The sequence below is a fragment of the Solanum dulcamara genome, chromosome 6 (genome assembly GCF_947179165.1).
Source record: "Solanum dulcamara chromosome 6, daSolDulc1.2, whole genome shotgun sequence".
Classification (NCBI taxonomy): Eukaryota; Viridiplantae; Streptophyta; class Magnoliopsida; order Solanales; family Solanaceae; genus Solanum; species Solanum dulcamara.
This window is the reverse complement of record NC_077242.1, coordinates 34,844,566-34,868,996: the sequence shown is the minus strand read 5'-3', so window position 1 is coordinate 34,868,996 and position 24,431 is coordinate 34,844,566. Positions and strand designations below refer to the sequence as shown.

General features: G+C 37.1%; 1 protein-coding gene and 1 long non-coding RNA gene across 3 annotated transcripts; one reads left to right on the top strand and one right to left on the bottom strand.

Moving 5' to 3' along the window:
- Positions 1 to 3,986: 3,986 nt before the first annotated feature.
- On the bottom strand, positions 3,987 to 9,335 carry LOC129893456 (uncharacterized). Its single transcript, XR_008767454.1, has 2 exons — positions 8,764 to 9,335; positions 3,987 to 4,203 (listed from the first exon to the last, which is right to left on the bottom strand). It is a non-coding gene; the product is annotated as an uncharacterized LOC129893456 (long non-coding RNA).
- Positions 9,336 to 10,129: 794 nt separating this feature from the next.
- LOC129893455 (peroxisomal fatty acid beta-oxidation multifunctional protein AIM1-like) lies at positions 10,130 to 23,619 on the top strand. 2 transcript variants are annotated; one of them, XR_008767453.1, is made up of 19 exons: positions 10,130 to 10,496; positions 10,574 to 10,645; positions 11,439 to 11,501; positions 11,591 to 11,647; positions 11,780 to 11,847; positions 11,927 to 12,008; positions 12,107 to 12,162; positions 12,620 to 12,922; positions 13,010 to 13,096; positions 13,814 to 13,988; positions 14,152 to 14,273; positions 16,796 to 16,959; positions 17,396 to 17,650; positions 18,750 to 18,871; positions 18,947 to 19,068; positions 19,227 to 19,375; positions 20,230 to 20,368; positions 20,812 to 20,915; positions 23,256 to 23,619. XR_008767453.1 is itself a non-coding variant. In XM_055968992.1 (18 exons), exons 1-18 carry the CDS (start codon positions 10,403 to 10,405, stop codon positions 20,854 to 20,856), a joined length of 2,175 nt encoding a protein of 724 aa, XP_055824967.1. In that variant the 5' UTR covers positions 10,130 to 10,402; the 3' UTR covers positions 20,857 to 21,169. The 2 variants fall into 2 exon arrangements, 1 of the variants encoding a protein (XP_055824967.1); XM_055968992.1 differs by lacking the exon at positions 23,256 to 23,619 and having other exon boundaries at positions 20,812 to 21,169.
- The last annotated feature ends 812 nt before the right edge of the window (positions 23,620 to 24,431 follow it).

The window sequence follows — 24,431 nt, the reverse complement described above, 5'->3', positions numbered from 1 at the left end:
TTAAAGATGAAATTAAATAACCTAGTCAGCCACTCCAAACCTATTGAGCTCGCGCTCTTCCAAAATTCCCTAGGAATCTCGTCAAGTCCGGTCGGTCTTCCCCAGCGCATCTTACACACATCACCCTTAACCTCTTCGACCAAAATACTCCTACAATACCCAAAATCATGAAGCCTCCTTGTATGTTTCAAATCTGCCAACACAATCTCTCTGTCCCTTTCTTTATTTAAAAGTTTATGGAAGTACGACTGTCATCTCTGTCTAATGAGGGTCTCCTCTATCAATACTTTTCCATGCTCGTCCTTAATGCACTTCACTTGATCCACATCGCGTGCCCTTCGCTCTCGCACCCTAGCTAGCTTAAACAATTTCCTATCCCCGCCTTTCTTTTCTAGTTTAGCATAAAGGCATTCAAAAGCTGCTGTTTTTGCCGTCGAAACCGCCGACTTCACCTCCTTCCTCTCTATCTCATAAAGTTCCCTATTTGTCCACTTCTCCACCTCATCCTTCCTTTCTATCAGCTTCGCATACTTTATCTTCTTTGCTTCCACCTTCCCTTGCACTTTTCCATTCCACCACCAGTCCTTTCGATACCGGCTACGACTACCTGTCGAGACTTCCAACACTTTTCTTGCTACAATCCTAATATTACTAGCCGTCCTATCCCAAATAGTGTTCGCATCCCCACTACTATCCCAGGCCCCCATATCCTTTAATTTCTCTCCCATCTCCAAGGCGCTAGCCCTGGTCAAACTCCCCCATTGTTCCTAGGTCGGTCATCCCCGATCCTCTTCTCCTTCGTCATCTTGATCCCTAAATCCATCACCAAGAGCTTATGTCGGGTCGTAAGGTTGTCGATCAGAATGACCTTATGGTCTTTGCACAGACCTTTATCATCTTTCCTAAAGAGTAAAAAATCTATCTGAGTCTTAGCCACCGCACTCCGAAAGGTTACCAAATGGTCCTCCTTCTTTAGAAAACTCAAATTGGCTATCACCAACCCAAAAGCTCTTGCGAAATCCAAAAGTGAAACTCCTCTATTTCTATCCCCGAAGCCTAAGTCTCCATGCACATCATCATACCTTCCCAAAATAGACTCTATGTGCCCAATGAAATCCCCTCCCACAAAAAGCTTTTTAGTAGGCAGTATGCCTTCCACTAACTCGTCCAAATCCTCTCAAAAAGAGCCTCTTATCCTCCTCGCCTAAGTCCACTTGCGGGGCATAAACACTAATAATGTTCAACGTGATCCATTTAACGATCACCTTAATCGATATTATCCTATCAGTGACTCTCCTAACCTCCACCATCTGGTCCCTTAAATTACTGTCTACTAAAATGCCTACCCCATTCCTATACTTCGATCTACCAGAGAATCAAAGCTTATACCCGTCTACCTCCTTAGCTTTAGAACCTACCCATTTGGTCTTTTGTACACAAGCTATATTAATCTTCTTCTTCTTTAGAAACTTAACTAGCTCTATGGATTTTTCCATAATGGTCCCAATGTTTCAAGAATCTACTCTCAGTCTAGACACTTCTTTAACCCACTTACCCTTCCTTACCTCATCCCCATCCCAGAGCGAGAACATGACCCTAGTCTACTATCACTATCCAAAGCCATGAAAATGCGTATGAACTAATAAATTATTCAAAGGTTTAATGTCAGCAAAATATAACTATAATTGTATGAGCAAAAAATAGATATGGAAATCAGAGGTACCAACTCTAGTTGAAATAAATCTGGTTGCCATAGAAAAACACTGTTCACATCGGAGTTACTGTCCACGTTGGCTTGCCAAGATGCTGTTCACAATGATCTTTGGGTTGTGTGGGTAGCAGATCTTGGGTTGAACGAATCTTTGGGCCAAAAACCTAAAAATGATAGCATTTAATGGAGCAATATTTCATTGAGAAATTTCGTCAAACACCTTCCGGGCAAAGTAATACAAAATATATCTTCTACTCCCTGTAGGTGTATAACGTAGGATAGTGTTGGTCACCACTGCTGAAGTTTGCGATGCAAACCCATAGCTTATTGTGAGTGGTGAACTACGGGCACTGCTGCCAATCTTCAAAATATATGGCAGGCGCCAAGTGTTCTCTGGACCTTTTTAGGAGCAGCGAGCCTGGGAGCGTCGAATCACTGTTAGCTTTCCACCAACTCCGACTTTGATTTCACTTTATACGAGTGCAGTCTTCTTATAACTATTACGGGAAGGTATTTGGTGGCCTTTTAGGTTTAGTAGATCTTTCTTCTGGCATCACAGGGATGAGGAGCAGAAGAAGACAAAGTTTTAATTTGCCGTGGAGTTGTACGAGTTCGAGAGTCTGTTTATTTCAAAGAGAAATCGATATTTCTAGAGTCTCAATAACACAAAAGCAAGTATGCAAAAATTCAGACTTACATTTATAAATTTTGAATACCAAATTGCTAAATCGAAAAAATAGGAATAAAGAAGTGAATAATAATAATAATAATAATTAATAATAGTAATAATAATAATAATAATATTAATAATAATAGTAATAATAGTAATAGTAATAATAATAATAGTAATAATAGTGATAGTAATAATAATAATAGTAGTAATAGTAATAGTAATAATAAGAATAATAGTAGTAATAGTAATAATAATAATAATAATAATAATAATAATAATAATAATAATAATAGTAGTAGTAGTAGTAGTAGTAATGATGATGATGATGATGATGAGAACAATACAACAAGATAACTCTCAAGACTAGGGCTGTTCAAAATCAACCGCTATCGATAACCCAACCGTAAAATTGGCTTATTGGATTATTGGTATTGAGTTATTGGATTAGCGGGTGGGAAATTGATTTAAATTTTATAATTAACGGCTTATCGATGTGGGGGACGGATTACTCAATTTTCTTATTGGGTAAACCGTTAACCCGTTAAAAATTTATTATATTTTATTATATTTTTATCCATAAACATATAAAATATGTATGGTAATTATAATTTGTAAACTTAAAGATAAGCCTCAACAGGCCAAAGCCTAATAAGAGAGCCCATTCCCGCCCATTTAGTAAATAAGACAGAAACTATACCCTAATTTTACCTAAACCTAAAGGGTAGAAACTGTCTCTCTCTCCTCTTTCCTCCCCTCCGCCTCTATCCTTTCGCTCTCATCTATTGTCTCTGACGAAATTTTGCCGCGAAGACAAGCAAGACCACGACGTTGCCTCCACCTCTTCTCATTTCGTCCTCCTCTACTCGCAACATTTCGTTAAACAAAACTCTAGTGAGCCAGACAACATTGATAGTAGCAAATACGACTCCGATGGAGCCAACCATCACAACGACCAGAAGGTGACAGCTAGTGAACGCCGATGAAGACTAAAGCTTGAGATTTCAGCACGTTAAAGATAGATCTGAAAAGATCTGTCTAGGTTTGTTTTCTCATTTTTTATTTTCTCATTTTTGTCTATTGATTTTCCAATATGTTCTTTTGATGCATGTTTACTCTTATTGTGAATTTTGGCTAAAACATGAATTTTTTGAGGTTTCAAATCTTTGGTTCACTGATTCTTTATGTTAATATGCTAAATCCTCACTTTATGTCTAAATCAACTTTAAATCTACTTTAATTATTTCTGTTAATTTTGGTATGTGTTTTACTAATTTTAGCATTATTAAACTATTGGTATAAAATTAATTATCCATATCGTAGCTTATTTTTGGGTTGTTGATTGAAATACAGGGACTCAAAGTCTTAAACTTCTAGCATGGCTGAACAACACGATAAGGTGATAGGTGAAAGTGAAGCGTCAAATGTAGCAAGTCATGCTATACTTAACCGATACACCGCCCGATAATTGCTAATTCAATATCGAACCAACCGATATCTTATAGGTTGGCTAGCGAATTAGTACTTTTAAAAGACGATAATCGTTAAGCCAAACCATTAAGCATAATAATTCATCCGATAAGTAGCCTTACCCAAGACCTAGTATCAATCGGTAGTCGAGTTAGTAGACTAAATAAGGAAGTACAGTGTTTATACAGATACAATAATAGCATAACTATCCCCGAATGCAAAATAAAGACTAGTACAAGTTGAAATAGAGGGAAATAGGTAACTCCGAACGCTAAGAGTTCACCCAAGTCTCCAAAATTCAAGAGTTGCTCTGCACGATATCTAAATCAACAAGAAAAACCTGTACTATGATCTGCAAGGTGCAAAAGTATAGTATAAGTACCAATAAGTGACACTCAGTAGACATCGACTGACTGAGCTCCAAAGATAAAACAAGTATAAAGAACATGTAAGCAAAGAATATATATATCACAAGTATCTAACAAGAATAATACGGAAGCTTGCAATAAAAAACATCATATATAAAAAAGGGAGAAGATAGAAAACAAAAGAGAAACCAAATGACGTACCTGGTGACGCCAGCCCAGAACCTAAACATGACAACACTCTAGGAAGGAGGACAACTAAGTGACAACCTACTAACAGAAGTAAACACAGATATCACATAAAGGCCTAAAGGACCGTATCAACTAAATCCCTGCACAAAAAGGTTAGATAAATAAGAACAAGGACAGTAACTACATTCAACCAAGAGACCACCCTTTATACTGGTATAAGTTCGCAAATAATTAGACAATACCTCCCAAGCCCCTATGTGCCCAGGAGGTTCACTCACAAATAGGCAAACCCGTACGACATCCCATACTATCGACAGGTACAAACAACTATGCTAATAATAGGCAATGCATATATGAATGAGAGTTAGCAATAAAACCAGTAGTACCATCAGTGCCAAGTGCCTCATACCAAGATATATACACCTACTTCTAGTCCCGACCAGAAAGTAAGACTCATGCGCCTCTCTAGGATCGCCATGGGGGGCTCAAAAATGCCCCTATATACCTGCCTGGTCCCGATCTAGGACTCATATCAATATAGATATCAATTTGTATATCCAATCATAAAAAATCTACTCCGTCATGGTGACCGAAGATAAATAGTCAAATCAATATAAAAAGGGTCGAAAACTCTCTCGAATCTAACCAGTATAAAATAATGAGCGCATCCTCGATGCCTCCAGTCTACTATAAATAGTAGCAATAAAGGTAGTACGACCCCCATTTAGAAAATCCGTATAAAATAGTGTGGGTTACAACCTAGCTTCCACAAATTAATATCAAAAACCAATGCATGCACCAGGATCAACTACATCCGTGAAAAAATAAGGATTCAATGCAATACATGTCATCACCAGCACCCAAACATCATGCACAATCACATACAATAATGATACCACAAACACCTTACCCTCTAGAACATAAAACCAGGATTAACACATGCAACCGACCTCTGACCAAGACCTAAGGCTTAAATCTACTCCTCTAACTCGATAACGAGGCCCAAAAGGGAGATCAACCATAACTGGGTAACAAGGAGGAGGATATGAGGAAACAGGTGCTCAGCTAGTCAATGAAAAGAGATCCACCCAAAGTACAACCTCGAATGGCAAAAAGAAAACATATAAGATTCTAACTCTACATTCAGAAATTGACCTAACAGTAATTCACACGCCAAACTGGGTGAGAACCACTACACCAAAGCTCCAAAATAAGTGCTACAATAGTGAAGGACACTAAGTCTCAAAAATCCCCTCTAACGGCTACATCAAGTAAGGATCAACCCAAACTTAATTCTAAGGTATAATTCTGCCAACCACCAAAAACATCGCACAATCCACCTAAAATAGGCTAATCAAGGCCAAACTAAGACATTATCCATAATCTTACCAACTACACTAGAAGTCTCATAAAGGCAACCTAACCTAAGGCTCATACCGGGATAAAGAAACAAAAATGTAGGAATTGAGTCTAACCCATCACATACAATCCAAACCATAAGCAAATTATACAATACAATACCCTATAAAGCTCAATCAAGAGAAAGGAGACCGTAGTCTACCTCGAAGCCGAACACGCGCGGTCCAAGTCCACTTTCTGGTAGCTTTCCACTCCAAAATCAACTCCAACTTCTTCCACACTATCAAAATATTGATTACCTCATCAATACGGGCGCTTTGACACCAAAATTGCATTTTTTTGGGGAGACAAACCCAAAATTGGGTAAAAATGAGATGGTGGAACCCACGATGGGAATCTCGAAATCAATTCCATAGAAAGGTTTAAACGCATTATCAGGCTTGTATCCCAAAATGGGGAACAAATTGATGCTCAAAACGGAAGGAATCAACCAAAAAAATTAAATCACCATTAAAGCTTAAAACTAAGTTAGGGCAACCGCGTTGGGCACGAAATTAGCTCCATACGACGCTCCTCACACTTCCCCGAACACGCAAACACGTAGCCACGCTAATTTCGAACCAACCACACTTCGAATCATCCAAAATGGAGTTGTATAGCTCTCAAAATCGCACTTTGAAGTTGGGGGAAAAATTTGAAACTAGAGTCTTAAAATAACTCTCAGGTGTCGCAAAAGCGAACCCGAAGGTCGCTTAAGCGAGCCTCACTAAAAAGGCAGGCCTCTCTAAAGCGAGACCCATGTCGATAAAGCGACAGGTCGCTTTAGCGAAGGTCATGTCGCTTTAGCGACGACACCAGACTCGGCTATATTAGCTAAATTTTAGAAAAGGCCAAGCCTCGGATGGGATGCTCGAAATTCGTTCGGAATCCCGTGCACACAAACGGACTATGCTACCCCACCAAATTTGATGTTTGAACTCAATGGTGCAGTCGATATTTACATCCAAGGTCATCTCGATAAAAAATGAATCCCACACCCATGCATCATTTTTGCCAATTCTACAAGGAGGCTCGAAATAAGACCAAAAGCCTCGGGAACTACACGAAGGGTCGTTATCGACCAAACTCAATATTTCGAAGCTAACTGCACTGAAGAAATTTTAATCCGAGCGTGTTTATCAAAAATATTGACCAAAGTCAACCTTAGGCTAAAACTTGAAAGCTAAAATGTCTAATGGCTCAAACTCACACCAAAAGGCTTGGAACTCAAGCTGAGCATTCTACTAGCTTAAAATGACTATTCTAGAACTGATGGAACCATCAAAATTCTATTTTGAGGTCATCTTCCTAGAGTTTTGACCGAAGTCAATTGTTTAAACACCAAGGGCTCCAAAATAGGAAATCAGACATAAAACTCAAACGAATGATCAGGCGATCAAACTGTCAGTAGTGGCAACATGGCATGAATGGCTTGAAATCGCTACATGAAAGCTCTATACGCGGAAAAGATCGAAAAGGATGGAAATGACTCGAAGGGTCATTACACAAAACAAATAGTATAAATAAAGGTCAAACCCATCGATGGCCCTCTAAAGTTGACACCAACTTTCACTTAGACACCTAAACCAGGAGATGTTCATTTTAGACACCTAAAGTAAGATCCTGATGTGTTATTTTGACACTTTTTGCTGACTTGGTATATTGAATGTGCTGCACCCATTTTGTGCACGTGAAAAGCTTTTTAAAATTTTTTTTTTTTAATTTTTTTTTCTTTTTTTCTTCTTCTCCATTTTCTAAACGTTTTCCTCCATAGCTTTGGACCTTGATTTTGTAATCTCATTGTCATTACCTAGATCTAGTTTTTATTTTTCTTCCATTGTTAATTAGTAATTGATTTTTTAAAAGTAATAATTCACAGCCAACATTCACAGTCAACATTTACTCTCAACATTCTCAAATTTCATTTGCAATAATTAAGTTTTTTGAAAATGGGCATGATTTTCGGTAAGATCTGTGTTGAAACACCCAAATATGAATTGATTCAATCTACAACTAATTACGAAATCCAAAAATACCCAGCAGCTGTTATAGCTCAAATCACATACGATTCGGCCTACTAGGTACTCCCCAAAATGCTAAACTTGAAAAAATCGCCATGACAACCCTTGTAATCACCAAATAGTCGGAGAAAATCACAATGACTACACCGGTGATGACTAAGAGTGGTGACCGAGAGAACAAAAATTCAATCTCCAACACTTGATTTCAACATTTAAACTTGGAAATTGACAACATAAACTAACATAACAGTTACTACTAACTAAGAATTGAATGAAAATCAAGAAAAATTGAACTTTCATATTCTTACCTAAGATTTTGATCGGTGAAATGAAGAAGAGAAAATGAGTTTTTTAAATTAAGAAGAGAAAATGGAGTTGAAAATCAACTTTTGACCCTTTAAATCTTAAAGTTATATGATGTATAAAGAAAACAGTGTTGACATAATATAATTGGTCAACTAATCCATGTGGATGAAAGTGTAATACACGCTCTTGACTCCAACTTTAGATTATTTTAAAAGTGTCAAAAAGACACATCAGGACCTTACTTGAGGTGTCTAAAATAAACATCTCCTGATTTAGATGTCTAAATGAAAGTTGATGCCAACTTTAGGGGCACCGATGAATTTGGCCTAAAATAAATGAAATAAGCCATGACCACAACAATGTAAAGCTTACTAGAAATAAGTTTCTGCCAAAATAATTACAATTGAACAATTAAATGCCACAAAATAATCATAAGTCAACTGCAAAGCAATAAAGACAACCATAGTAATCGTTAAAAATTAACTCCAAAACAAACCTATCAACAAACCAACAGCAAAACAGAGCAAAATAATGAAAGTTTAGGAACGAAATTCTCCGGAGCTCGTTTCTCCAGTGGGACCCCGAAATGCAGTAACATCAAAAACAAAATAAAGGGAAAAATGAGCTTACAATGGTGTTTGGAGTTGTCCGACGTTGGTTGTGCGAGCTCGAAAATGGCGTCGAGCGGTGGGGATCAGATTTGAAACTATGGAGCTCGTTGGTTGCTGATCTGTGAGCTTCCAGTGGTTCCAGAGCAGTGAGTTGTAGTTGCTTTGACTTCAGAGCTGGTGGTGACCTCTGGTGGGGTTCTATTTTCGTCGGAGCGAAGAAAGGAAAGAGGTTTTGAGGGATCTGGTGGTGTTGGGTGTTGTTCGTTGCCTGAGCTTCGAGTTCATGTGCGGCAGCTTGGTGGAGAGAAACGGGTGGAAGTTTGGTGGTGGTTTGTGGGTTCTCTAATTGTGCGAGGGAGGAGGTCGTTCGTCGGAGCTTGTATTGTGGTGTAGTGGTCGTGTGGGTGGTGGTTCTCTTGGTGGAGGAGATGGCAGTTAAATGGGGTTTGTCTTGTCAACTACGGTGGTACACTAGTGATGGTGGTGTTGGAGAAGAAAGGTGAAATGGGTGTGGGGTGGCGGGTTGTTCTCCAAAAGGAGACGAGGAAAATATTTAGGGTTTTTTCATTTAGAGAATTTTTACACTATAAATCTAAAAATTATCCACCACTCCATTATGAAGCCAAGTAAAGCGATTATAAAAAAAATTTAAGACCATTCAATTTAAAAAACTATGAACTCAAAATTATGAGTTTAAAATTATGAACTAATTAAATATTTGAATAATTTAATATTTATTTGTGTTTTAATTTATTTTTAGATATTCTAAACATACTAAAATGAATATGAACAAATATAATAAATGACATGTTAAAATATAAATGTGATAAAAAATAGTTATAATTAAAATTAAATAAAATAAACTGATAAAATTTCCATGTTTTTTTGAAAATAAGGATAATTATCGATAAAATTGAATTGAAATTGTAAAAAGTGTATTTTTGAATCATTTAACGAATAAAATACTTAAAAATATAAATTTTGAAAATATCAGGTCAAAATTTGGTGTCAACACCGATCTTAGAAAATCAATTTTCAATAATTTTTAAAATTTAATATTTTAGAACAGCGACCTTAGAAGGTCGATTGTCTGGTTAATTTTGTTTCTGAATACATGACCTCTTGAGGTTGGAAATGTTGATTTTTTCTAGGAAAAAAATACAAAATTTTATTTTTCAATGTTGATTTTCAAATTTTATAGAAAAATCTTAATAGCTTAGTTAGTTGGATATTTGAATTTCTTCTTTGTTAGGAGGGTTCAATTCTCCATATTATAATTTTCTTTTCCCCTATTTTTTTTTAAATTTTAAATTCTTTAAATATCTAACAATCAAAAATGAGAAAATTGGTGGAAAATGAATTCCAAGCGACGACTCGTGCAAAATCTAGTCTTGTAAAGTTCCTGTTCTCATTGCGAAATTGCTCTTTAATTACTTTCCCATGCAACTTCTCCGCTTTTCCTTCACCGCGTACACACTCTCGCTTGCCCACGAAAAACACCCACTCACCACAGTATTAAATATCAATCAATATATATAATTCACCACTACCAAACTTCCTTGTTCAAATTGCACTTCCTCTTTCTTTTTCTCTTTCCCCTCTTCATTCTTTGAGATCGCCAAAATACTCCATTTTTTCGATTCACGGAAGTAGAAAAAATGGCACGAGTTAAGGTGACGATGGAGGTGGGAACCGACGGCGTCGCCCTCATCACCATCTTTAATCCTCCGGTGAACGCTCTAGCTATTCCAAGTAAGCTTATTCCTTTCTCTACCAATTTCAATTATGTGTTTGGATTGGATTTTGATTCGAAATTGTGGTTGTTTCAGTTATCGCTGGATTGAAGGAGAAGTGGACTGAAGCGACGATGAGAAACGATGTTAAAGCTATTGTTTTGACTGGTGAGTTCTCTCAATTCTGCTCAGTAATTAGCTGTTCGTAATTTTAGTCACATCTTCTCAGTTTTATGACTAACCTGTAACACAATTTATGCCAATTTAAGCATGTCTAAAGCATATACATACCTCCGCCCATTGTTTCCAAGTAGTTTCGGTGTTGGTTTTTCTACCCCAAGGATCTTCTAAGCACTAAAGACTTACTCTTAGATGATAGGAAGTTCAGGAAAAGAAGTAACGTGCGTAGGGCCCCGTTGAACAAAAAATGTCATACTTACAAATTGTTCTCCATCAAGAACGGTTCTGGATGTTGCTGAAATTTGCAGTAGTTTCCAGAGAAGTTATGGGGAGTTGACAACATGGGTAGTTATTGCCGAAATTTTAGAGTAGTGGGAATACGGTCCATATTTTCATGGACCTTTTTTTTAGCAGATTTTACCAAAGTTCTTGCGAGCAGAGATGATTTCTTTCATCTATAAAATAAATTTAACTTTCTACAGGATGTGTTCATGAAGTGTTAGTGATATGTTGCTTGATGTGATGCTTTATGGATTTTTTAAAAGTATTATTTGGTACTTTATACTTTTGGCATTTTCCTTAACTCTGCATGTGCTGAGTTTTGCATAGCTGGTCTAAGGCCAGCCTGGATGAAGGAGGTTGGTAATTAGTTAAAAATATAGTTATAATTTGATGAATCATATTAGAGTTCTAGTTTTCATTGAGGCATATATGTGTTTTGCGTAATTATTATGTATCTTCCCTTGCACCTCATGTTAATGTTCGTTATATCTTTATGCAGGAAATAGAGGGAGATTTTCTGGTGGTTTTGATATCAATGTTTTTCAGAAGGTTCATGGGACTGGTAGGATTACTTTGGTTTCATCTTTGTACATTCCAAGTTCCGTCTCAGTGAAAACCTCCTTGTTGAAAAATGTAATTGGATTGTTGCAGGAGATATTTCTCAAATGCCTGATGTTTCTGTTGATCTTGTGGTGAACACGATGGAAGGTAGTTGACACTATTTAAATCACAATTTCAGATCCATTATACAGCTCTTTTTTCTCCTGCTGCTTCTCTGTATCATTCTATAATTCATTGTTCTTTACAAATCTGTCAATCCTGTTATTTTTGTAATTTTAGATGGTAAAAAGCCTGCAGTTGCTGCCATAGAAGGACTTGCACTCGGAGGTGGCTTAGAATTGGCATTGGTTTGTGATCTCTATAAACTTGTACCATCTTTGTATCTATTTCTTGGCAAGCCAATTAAGTAGTGTATGCTTTTTGAAGGGATGCCATGCACGAATTGCTGCACCAAGAGCACAACTGGGGTTGCCAGAGCTCAGTCTTGGAGTCATGCCTGGATTTGGAGGTAACTCTGCCACATAATGCTTGTCGCACTTGAGTGTAGGTTTTTAATTCTCTTCCTTTACCCACTAACTAAGCATAGAGATAATATTTCTTCTTAAGGTACACAGCGTCTTCCGAGGCTTATAGGTTTGTCTAAAGCTGTTGAACTTATGATGGTAAGTCATTTATCTTCTTTTCAGTAAGCAAGTTGGAACTGGTGATTCTTTTTTTCCTGGTTCTAAACTCTGTTAGATTCCCAGGCTGGTTTATTTGATCTATCAATTCATTTCCAAATTAACTGTTGGGGAATCAATGCATCTCCTGCTAGGACCATGTTAATAGAACTGTTTACAGTTATTCTTGTCACTATATTGTGAGTTGGTATGGCAACTCCTAAAAAAAACAGAGCAAAATTATGATGTAATGTCCTCCTTAGATGTGAGCATTGTTCAACTTCTGATCGCTTGCTGATCTCTGTGTTCTAAAGTTTATATGCTCATCCTGGCAATGACCTCTTTTTAGTTTCCAATATGTGCTCAATGTATTAGATTGTTTCTTTTCTTGCTTAAATTTTGTAAATCAATCAAATGAATCATCGTAATGGCCTTATATATTACAAACAATTTTTTGCAGACATCTAAACCAATAATGTCGGAGGAAGGGAAAAAGCTTGGTCTCATTGATGCCATTGTCCCTTCATCAGAGTTGTTAAAAGTATCTAGACAGTGGGCACTTGATATTGCAGAAAGGCGCAAGCCTTGGATGCGTTCCCTTCACAAGACGGACAAAATTGGTCCCCTTTCAGAAGCACGTGAAATACTGAAGGTGGCTAGGGAACAAGTGAAACAGACAGCTAAGAATATGCCTCAGCACTTGGCGTGCATTGACGTAATTGAAGAAGGCATCATCCATGGAGGATATAATGGGGTTCTCAAGGTAATTTTTTCTCAGTCAACAATATCTTTGTATCGTAAACACCTTTCTCTCAAGATGGCATAACAACTCTTGTTGGATGTTTTGCAGGAAGCTAAAGTATTCAAGGACCTTGTATTGTCAGATACATCAAAGGGTCTTGTTCATATTTTTTTTTCCCAACGGGCAACATCGAAGGTATGGTACAGCAAATCCTGAACCGTGAAGGGTATGAATCTACACTATGTAATTTGTGATGCTAGCTTGAAGCTTGGAGTTCTTTGTAAGCATCTTTATTTGAGCAGGCAAGAATGAATAGGAAAATTACTGGGATGACTACAACTTATGCGCCTTCTCAGTCTTGCCAATCCTCTAGTTAACTGCTTTAGCTTTGACTCATTTTCTTTAAATTACTGTTTATTATTAAACTGTCTTCTTGATTGCAGATTATCAATTTTTTTTAAAATTTTGTATCAGTAATTGCATAATCAAGAGATTAAAGCACTAGCCGTGACATACAAAACTATCTGCCTTCATAAAAGTCTCTATAGAGAATGATTACACATGTGATTAAGCTATAGTTCATTAATCCTTTACTTTTGCTGATCTAGTTTAGTTTATTCTTCTTGAGATTTGATGTTGGAATGGATTTTCTTGATGTGCCTTAAGTGTAAAGTTTGTTATCACTAAAATTTCACGTGATGACATAGATTCTGTGGATCTCTTTCATGGAAATGAACTTGTACAGTTGCTAGTTTATATTTTATACCATTTTCATTAAGTTTGTATTCTTTTAGCTTTTGATCCCCTCCCAACTTTTGACTTTTTGAAATATGTACTTAGATGTCTACATTCCTTGTGTGTCAATCTCTTCTTTCTTATTTCATGATGAGCTTTGGTTTCATAATTGACCAGGTACCTAATGTCACTGATATTGGCCTCAAACCTAGGACAGTCAAGAAAGTTGCTGTAATAGGTGGAGGTTTAATGGGTTCAGGCATAGCTACAGCCCTTGCCCTTAGCAACACAATTGTTATACTTAAGGAAATTAGTTCTGAGTTTCTTCAGAAGGGGATGAAAGCTATTGAAGGTTGTCGTTACACTCTTTCACGACAATTAAATTACATACCTCTAGTCATTTAGTCAATGACTGTGAGGATGGCGAGATCGTAATGGTCTTTCTTGTTTATTCTTGACAGTCCCTTAGTGGTCTTTATGTGTAGAAACTTATGGGGATGTATCTTATATTACAGCAAATGTCAGCGGACTGGTAGCTAGAAAGAAATTGCCACAGGATAAAGCAGATAAAGCCCTTTCAATGGTTAAAGGTGCATTGGATTATTCAGATTTTAAGGATGCGGATATGGTCATAGAGGTGAGCTGCTGAACTTATGTTTTGCTTTTATGTGTTCATAATCTGTTCCTCTTTTTCTCATTTCTCTTCACTCGGCTTCTTTAACACTCTAGTGTGAGAAAAAACTCGGGAAAAATATTATTCAAATATGTAAAAGTACTGAGCCCTCTTTATATACAGATTTTACACAATACATAATACTTATCTACCAATGCGGGACACTCGGTGTAACTACCTAATGCAGGGTTTTCAGAGGCGCGCATAAGCCCTGAAACGGAGCTCAAAACATGTTGAGCGCTTCGCCTCACTTAATGTGTGCTTCATGTTGTCATCAAGGTTATAAGACATACTTTTCCTTGCCACTAAGCCTCTTTTGAAGAGGCAACATAAACAATTAATATTTCACTTTATCATTTTTTTTTCAATTTCTTTGTTCATATTTCTCATTCATACTTATTGTTAATAGTCTTGGACTATACACACACACATACTAAAAGGTCATTTAGAAAAAGGGTAGAGTCAAGGCTAACAAATGCAAGTCTTTAAGGACATCCAAAAACGTAAAAAAATATAATTTAGAATGGCTGAGGATATGAGATTGGCTTGTCCATTTTCTCTTCTTTTTTTTGTTTTAGAACCCATTGACTAAAGTAACAACGGGGATGAGTTTGAATAGCTGATATTTAGCAAAAGTATTTATCACCAGAAATATGATTAGAAGCGATGAGTTCATAACCTCAAGAGTATTGGAGTGTGAAATACAAGCAACAAAGTTATCAGCAAAAGAGGTATTAGTCTGAACAATAGAGGCTAATTGTGGAGATGTCTGCTTACTAGCTCAATACTCAAAAGAATTCATTATATTTTTCTTCAATAAATAAAACATAAGTACTTTTAGGTGGTCAACCATGCAAAGAATAGCATACTTAAGGAGTGTGTCCATGCTTATTCTACTAATTGCACTTGAGTTGAGATCTTGCAAAAAGACCTCCTCCTCGTCGATTCTCCATCATCTGAGATGTTCAATTTTTCATTGTTTGAGATGCGAGAATAGAGAGGAGTCAATGGTTGGTGATAAGATCATTGTGTGATGGGGTGATGGAGAAAGGCGAAATCAGAAGAATAGTTCATGTTGAAACAGTAGGACTAGCCAAAATCTAGTTGCTCACCAAATCAAGGTCATTAGGAAGTCCAATAAGTGTAAGAACTAGAAACATCTTTTGTCCTTGCTCCTGTTTTTGTCAACACTAGCAATACGTCAATAACTGGCATTAACTTCTCAAGTAAGGTCGTGACTGTCTATACCTGTTCCAATTAAGTAGACGTATTTGATTCCCGTTTCTTTAAGTGCATCCGAGATATCACATCATAAAAACGAGACATGTCATTGGTATATAAAGTGCAAGCCTTTTCTCATATTGAACAACATGTTTGGAATGGATGAAACAAGGCCATCAATAGATTTCCTCAAGAGACTACATAGTTGAGCGTCAATATTCTCCACCGTACTCGAGCATTTGTTTTTCTCTCACTAGCCTTTTTGATTAAGTAATCTTGAACACCTTGACCTGTGACCACAACTTAATTGAGATAGCTCAAGCTGAATAGTTTGAACTTCCCATTAAGGGTTTTGAAGTAATCATTGGACTTACTCCCCTACTTTCATATTTTTTTGAACTAAACACATCAATTCCGAAAGACATGGTTGGATTGAAGAGATTTCTAAGAAGATAATCACAAAATATAGCTGAGAAGAAAGTTACTGGAAAGTTGCTGGCTGACAGAGGTTGGCCAGAAAGTCACCTGAAGATAATCTGAAAATAGTGAAGAGAGCTTTAAACGCTCAGCCAAGTTCCAATGATCAATATCTTTTCTGAAAGACTGCTGGAAAACTCGACCGTGACTAGAAAAATCTGAAAACTCGCCGGAAAAGCTGACCGGAGTTGACAGATTAGGGTTTGGGTGATCAGAAATCGACCAAAAAGGGATATTTTGGTTCTGACAGCTAGGAGACCTCCAAGTAACCAATCTGCTTAGGTCAAAGAGGATTTCGCACACCAATGCATGGGTCTGACCAGTCACCGAGCTGCAGCTTCAGGTGGCGTGTGAGAATGCGTGACGGTGGATCTGTCGGAGCAGTTTGCTGGGGTTTGCTCTGAGGAATCTTGTGTTGTTATTTTTTCACAATACTTATAGAAAATGCACTTTGCGCAAACACATATTTATTCTTCCGGAAAATTGCACGGCAACTGAGTTCTTCGCGGATGCTGCATGTACATTGCACAAGGGTATTTTCTCACCCATGCTCTGATACCATGTAATAAATGAAGACTCAGGAAAAATATTATTCAGATGTGTAAAAATAATTATATTAGACAGAGTCCGATTTATATACAAACTTTACACGATACATAATACATATTTACCAATGTGGGGGACACAGTACAACTATCTAACACCTACGACTGGAACAATGCTGATGATCAGAATTTTGATTCTTAATTTGTTGTAAATCTGGTGTCTCACTCTCATCTTGTTTGCAGGCTGTTATTGAAAATGTTCTACTAAAACAGAAAATATTTAGCGAGATTGAGAAGGTATGCCCTCCACATTGTATTTTGGCAACTAACACATCTACTATTGACCTCAACATTATTGGAGAAAATACCATATCCAAGGATCGGATTATCGGGGCCCACTTTTTCAGGTACGAAGTCATGCATGGCAAAGTTTTGTATGGTTGTGACTAATATGGGAAATATGACTACTAAAAGAGAAGGACGAACGTGCAATTTCAAAAATAAAATAACAAAATGTGATATTGTATACTTGCTTGTGAAACTAGTTTGGAGGGACAAGATTGTTTTTCATCTATCTTATACTTCAATTCCTCTTTATTTTTTGTGCTTAGTGGATGTGGAAGATGGAATTTTAGAAGTAAAAGCTAAATTACACTGACATCTAGGAAGCATATTACTGGATCTGAATACAGATAAATGATAGCAACGTAATGATCCTGCTAGAATAGGGTAATCTTTAAGTTATGTAACAAATCCTTGAGATATAAATGCAGGCCGTTACTAATTTACTACAACAGCATCTTTTTCTGTTCCAACTGCTAACTTGGTTTTTTCTGTTGTCAGTCCTGCTCACATTATGCCTTTGCTGGAGATAGTACGAACAGAGAAGACATCTGCACAAGCAATTCTTGACCTTATAGCTGTTGGCAAAGCAATAAAAAAAGTACCTGTTGTGGTGGGAAATTGTACTGGTTTTGCTGTCAATAGAACCTTCTTTCCCTACTCTCAGGGTGCACATATTCTGGTTAATCTAGGAGTGGATGTCTACAGGATTGACACGCAAATTGCCAGCTTTGGTCTCCCTATGGGTCCCTTCCAGTAATTCTCTTCCTTACTAAATTATCATATGTAGCTGCAATCTTCATTTCATACAAGAGAAAATATATCAAAACCAAACTGGGCAGCTGATCTCTGCAGATGCAATATCTTTTTCATTTCTTTAGCTTATAACAGCTTTAAGATGACTAGTCGTTGTGTTCCATTTTATAAAACACTCCATCCTTTTGGTTTGTTTAATTCATTGACATCTTTCTATATTTGGAAATGCTTTAATATGCCCATTCCCATCTTACCTTTAATGTCATGCTCTTACAAGAATGATGTGGCATGACGAATATCACAGGATTTTAAGGTATTTTTGGTAGGTAATATTCATTTAGCTTATGTGTCAAAAAGTCTTCTTTCTTTCTTTAACTCTGTACTTAGGCAAACACCGGCATACAACATGGAATAAAGGAATATTATATTTCAAATATACAAATTTCTAAATGCATCCACTGACAGAAAATATAAGTGACAATATTGTTCAGATCCAGTTTTCTATATATCAAAAGGGAGTGCCATGTTTCTTGACTTGTTAAGAGGCTTTTACTGATTGATTTAAAAGCGCCCAAGAGTGGGGCCTGGTGGTCATAGAAGTGGGTTGAGAATCATGGGTCTCAGGTTCAAATCCCAGTGGAGAAAAAAACACTAGGTGATTTCTTTCCATCTGTTCAAGCATCTATGCCGGTGAGGTAGCCTTTACCTAGTGGAATTAGTCGAGGTAAACACAAGCTGGTCCAGGCGGCACAGTTTCTTGAAAACAGCTTTAAGGGTATGTCAGAAAACGGTTCTGCCCATGCTACCACAGAACACAAGAAAAATTAGAGAGCGCGGCAGTTTCCTTCTGTTATATATTGTAGGTTGACAAATTGAATAGGTGCAAGTTTCCTGTCCCTTTAGTTTAGTTGGACTTTGATGATTGCTATAATATACTGCATTTGTTTGATTAGAAATTTGCAAGGAATGCAGAGGGAAATAGTCATCTTCTTTGTTAGTCGCTATATTAAGGTGTTTGTTGGCTCAAATGGCATGCTTTGTACTCCTATCCATAGCTATGTTCGTTTGGTATGAAAATAATTGCTTAAGCATCTTGCAGGCTTCAGGATTTAACAGGATATGGAGTGGCTGTTGCTGTAGGGAAAGAATTTCGTTCAGCTTTTTCTGATCGCACTTTTAAGTCTCCGTTGATTGACCTTCTTATAAAAAGTGGTAGAAATGGTAATGTTGCAAGTCTTTATCATTTGTGTTGTTGCTTCATTGTCTTGCTTTTCACCATTGATACTGGTTTTGCAGGTAAAAACAACGGAAAAGGCTACTATATTTATGAGAAGGGAAGTAAGCCAAGACCCGATTTTACTGTGGTTCCAATTATTGAGGAATCAAGAAGGATCGCTAACATAATGCCCGAAGGAAAGGTATCTCTATCTAAGAAAAACACTTTCAGAGGAAAAATCTCTATCGAAGTAAAATGGGTTTAAAGATGCTGGAATTGACTATTTGTTCAGAGGGGCCTGTTGAGTTCTATCTTAATGAGAATAACCAGTGTTCATCTTTTCTGTGAATTTTCTCGCAGCCAATATCCGTAACTGACCAAGAAATTGTTGAGATGATACTCTTTCCAGTTGTGAATGAGGCATGTCGTGTTTTGGATGAAGGGATAGTAGTCCGAGCCTCTGACCTTGATGCGGCATCTGTCCTTGGAATGAGTTTCCCATCTTACCGGTTAGTTTGTCTAAGCTCTTTTGGAAATCAACACTAATTTGTTACCCACCGTATTAGAGTCACCGTCCATATAAAAGTCAAATTACTTCTTGAAACTTGTGCCAAGTGATTACTAGTTACTACTAGGGGTGTCAAATGGGCGAATTGGGCATCAATATGAGCTGAGATAACAAGTGGGTTGGTCAATGATCTGTCCAAAAGTTACTTGGGCTGAAATGGGTAAGAAACGTGTCATAACCCAACTCGCCAATTCTTACTATTTTTTTATACTTTGTTTAAGTGATTAATAAATATTTTTGTTTATTATGGGTATATATAACATATCAATCAAACAAAATGTCTTCTTAAAGTATTTTGATAAGATTTCTCATGGGTCAGTTTGGGCTATATATTAGCCTAACTTTTAGACTGCTGAATTGAGCAAGACAAAATGGAAAGAATTAATAAATGGGCGGGTTGGAATGGGTTAGGCAGGTCATGTTTTCATGGGCTAATTACTACTGATTCGGATGTGTGGACAATGGGAGCTAAACATGAAATCGTTAGAAAGCTTTCAATAGGATGAGAGTGCTTATGCATCCTTAAGATAGAACTATCAACCAAAAGACATGAAGATAATTAACCAAAAAGAAAAGGAAAAGGAGGTAGAGTGGGAAGAATGAAAGGATTGGGAAGAGTAATTAAAACTAAAACAGCTACACTATATTTCCTCTACTCCCGAAACTTAATGATGAGAAATTCTGACCTTATTTTTTAACCACTGTTCTAACATTTCGTATCTGGTAATATTTTCTCTTTAAAATTTTAAACATTTTTCTACAAAATGATGTTGACAATGAAGCTGTTTTTGGCAGAGGTGGTATTGTTTTCTGGGCCGACACTGTTGGTGCTGGACATATCTATAGAAGTCTTAAGAAGTGGTCAGAACTATATGGTAATTTCTTCAAGCCCTCAAGGTTCTTGGAAGAGAGAGCAACAAAGGGCATCCCCTTGGTAAGAACTTGATGACTCATTACCATTTATGCATTTTAAGATCTTTCAAGCTGTCCACTGTATCTTAGCTTCAAATTTGTTCATTCTGTCTATTAATTTTGATCATCAATATGCATATACAGTTGAAATTTCAATAATTGATTACCGTAAGTGTCAATAGCTAGTTAGTAGTCACCAGTTCTGAGCTCCCCCTGTTGCCAAACCAAACAAAAAAAAGGGTGTTAGTCATGTTTTGGAGGGATAATGAAGTAGGGAAAGGACATGATGATGTAATTGTTGCACTGTCCCTATCTGTCAACATCATTGATATGTGGTCAATGTGGGACAAAACGTTGCTGCTGACTGCTGTCAGTTGTATTCATTTTAACTCAAATTGCTTGTCGTATTGTTCTGTGCATATGTTAAAATCATTACTGATTGGTATATCATTTCTTATGCTGCAGAGTGCACCTGCTTCTACGTCTTCAGATTCAAGGTCACGCATGTAAGCAATGTGAACTCAATGTTCCTACAACTGGGAAACAGGATGTATTTGAAGTATAGAAAGGTATCACATTCCTTTAGAGGGACACGTAAGTCATGCCTGTAAGCAGTGCATGTATAATGTATTGCAACATTTCCGGGGCTCCTAATGAAGTTTATTTTCAAGTTAGACAAGTGAATGCACCAACTTATTTATCCCCACCCCACCCCCTTCCAAGGAGGGGTATGTTTATTGCATAAACATGATCTAAACTGAACAGTTTTTCAAGTGTGGCTGTCATTTGTCCCGCAATGTTAAACTTCTTTACATTCGTATTATGTGTCCATCCCTTTGTTATGCGTATTAAAATTGCCAAAGAAATGATGCAACAATGAAGGACCTATTGAATTCAGTAAGGGCGATAACAACTACAAAAGAATTTCACAGAGTAATATAATGGACCATAAAAGTAGAAATTGCGTGAAACTAGGAATTTTGTAGTATTCACGGTAGAGAAAATTCCAATAGAGATTCAATTGCAACTATAACCACTAAGCTCAGCGTGAATAGTAAGTTCATGGTTAAATCCTTGTATGCTCAGAAGGGAGAATGAGTATGAAAGGAGTCAGATTGAGCAAGTAGGGATGACAATGGGTGGAGGTGGGGCTGGTTCTAAGGATATCTGAGGTTGCGGCGGGATTTTTTAAAACATTAATGTGGGGTGGGTTGTAATGATCCCCAAAGTCATTTTCGTACTTTTGCGTGTTTTTATCGTAATACCCCTTCCCACAGCTTCTTTATTGGTCTTATGTGATATTGGGATGGGTGACATGCTCCCCAAGATGTTTGGTTGAGTTTTGAGGTGGTTTGGCCATTTTAGAGGTTTAAGGCTTGAAATAGTTGACTTTAGTCAACATTCAGAGATTCGGGCATCGTATGGGAATTTCGACGGTTCCAGCTCGTTTTGGTCTAGAAGGAGGGTTGGTTTGGGTTTTGGAGTCTTCGTTTTGAGTTTGTGTGGTTTTGCCGTTTTAACTTTAAGTTTTGGCCAAGTTTGACTTCAGTCAACATTTTGAGTAAACAAGCTTGGATGAAAATTCTGTCAGCATGATTAGCTTCGGAACGCCGAGTTTGGTCTAGAACGACCTTTGGTTCGGTTCCCGAGGTGCTCAAAATGAGTTTTAGGTCGTTTGTGCGTTTTGAGCTCTTTCGGTGCTCGAAATGTGCCCATTTTTTGGGCACAAGTTCCTTGAGCTATTTGGGACCTTGTGATGGAGTTGATTTTTCAATTTCGTGTGCGGGTCCCAATGTCAAATTTTGACCCCGATTTTGGTTTCGTTTTAATTATAGTAATATGGGTATCCTTAGCTTTGTCTTGATGTGTTCTTCGATAATTTGATAGTGTGACATCATTCAGAGGTGGACCGGAAAGGAAAGCTCCGATTTAGCCATTTGTGTGTGGTTCTTTCCTTGAGGTAGGTTATGGTTTCCTCTTGTTAGACTTGGCTTGGTTAGAATTGGTATATTTTGAGTAGTAACGTGTAATTAGATTGGTGATTTAGGTGTAGATATCCTTTTGAGCAATTTGGAGTCGATGTCCATCATTAGTAGCTAGATTGGATTTTAGTGTTGGAGCCTTAGTTTAGGGGCTTTCTTGGCTTGTTTGCATCGTTTAGGATGCTTAGAACTTGCTTCTAGATGGTTTGAACTTAAGATGTCCCTTGTTTGACTTGTCTGATTTTGGTTTATGCTTATGACCTTTTGCTTATGATATTGAAATGTTGGGCCTGAGGCTGTGCTTTCGGTACACTGGAGTCTCAGATTAGTAATTTGATGTCTTTAATGGAATTTTTATCCGGCTTGAGTAATATATGATTTTGACATGCCACTTGTCTTGATTTACCTCGCTAGTGTTAAAAACCTTTTTAAAGAAAGAATAATTGGTGAGATTAAGACTTTGGTTGATGAATAAATATAAGGAATTTAAGAAAATACCAGTGATATCTTTTTTATGGCATTTTATGATTTGATGAGCTCGAGGTATGATTCCGGCAGCCCGTTGATACATAATTCGGGTTATTACTTTGATATTGATGAGCTCGAGGGTTGCCCCAGCGCTCCATGATACTTTTGAGAAATATTGATCCATATCTACTAGTTTATATTTATGCGTTCTTCCGATATTTTTGTGAGTTGAGATTATTAATGTGATTACTTGATTGATTTGACTTACTTGACTATTGTATGATCTTCCCGTACCTTATTTCCCCGTAAATCTTAGTTTTATGCTTCTCCCCTATTATTATTAGTATCATCGTACTGCTTATTAAATATTTGTTTTTCTGAGCCCGATCGGCATATGATGCTTACTGAGTACCCCATATTTTGGTGCTCATACTGCACTTCTGCATTTTTTTGATGCAGATCCCAGTTTGAGCTACCCCCAACGCGCCCCTAATCATCCATAGCTGTGACAGATCTGAATTGTGGTGAGCTCCCGGCGTTCAGAGACTTGCTACCTTCTTTTGCACGGACTTCTATTTTGTATTTTTGGGATAGTCAATTCTGCATTGTATATATATGTTGTCAGCTTTTATACTTTGTAGATCCTGTATAGGTGACACCAGGTCCGGGGTTGGTCTAGTGTCAGTTCGTCTTTTTGGTCACTTTCAGGCCTTTTTGTATATTTTGTAACTTATTTACATATTTATATCTTGACCCAACCTTTCTTTTGTTATATTCTTCTTGCTTTCGCCTTCTTATGTTATCAATTATTTATTTAAATTGAGGTTTGACTTCCGTTTGAGTTGGATTTGGCTTGTCTACTCGGTGGTTATAGTAGGCGCCATCATGACTCAAATTCGGATCGTGACATGGGTGGTTCCTTAAATATGGTATCTCTGGCTTACCATTATTAATCAATCTCCTAGAATGACATGATTGACAATTTTCCATGGTTTAGTGCCCATTAGCCGGATTGTCTGCTACCTTGTTTCCTTTTCTCACAGTGTGTATTATTCTGATAGTTTTATTTTTCATCAATATCCAAGTTTCCTCTATCATATCACTAATTTGCCATGAAAATTCTCAAATTTTGAGCATAGTATTTTTCAACGCTTTCAATTACACCTTGCTAGTATTGCTTCTCCTTTATATATTTCAAAGGTTGTAATATAGCCATAACCTCTGTGTGAGTATTTGTACATTATTGATCAACCATTGCCTTTGCCTTATCTACTATGATATCTCTAGTTTCATTTTTAACACAAAAACTTCATCATTCTCTATTTAGATTTATAAATTAATTAACATAATTTATTTGTGCTACTCATATGAAATTATAAAATAAATTTAATAATTAAAAATTGTCCTTGAACCTATTTTCAAAGTGAAAAAAATTATGTGGGATAAAAAGGACGGGTTTATGCAGGACAGAGCGGCGCAGATGCGGAGCGGATTGAAAACTTTATGGGTTAAGACCTAATCCGCCCCACCCCACCCCATTTCCATCCCTATGAGCGAGAAAGAAGAAGAAATGAGAAAAGTTGATTACGAAAATATCAGGTCTTAACTACCCTTCCGTTTTAGTTGAGATACTAT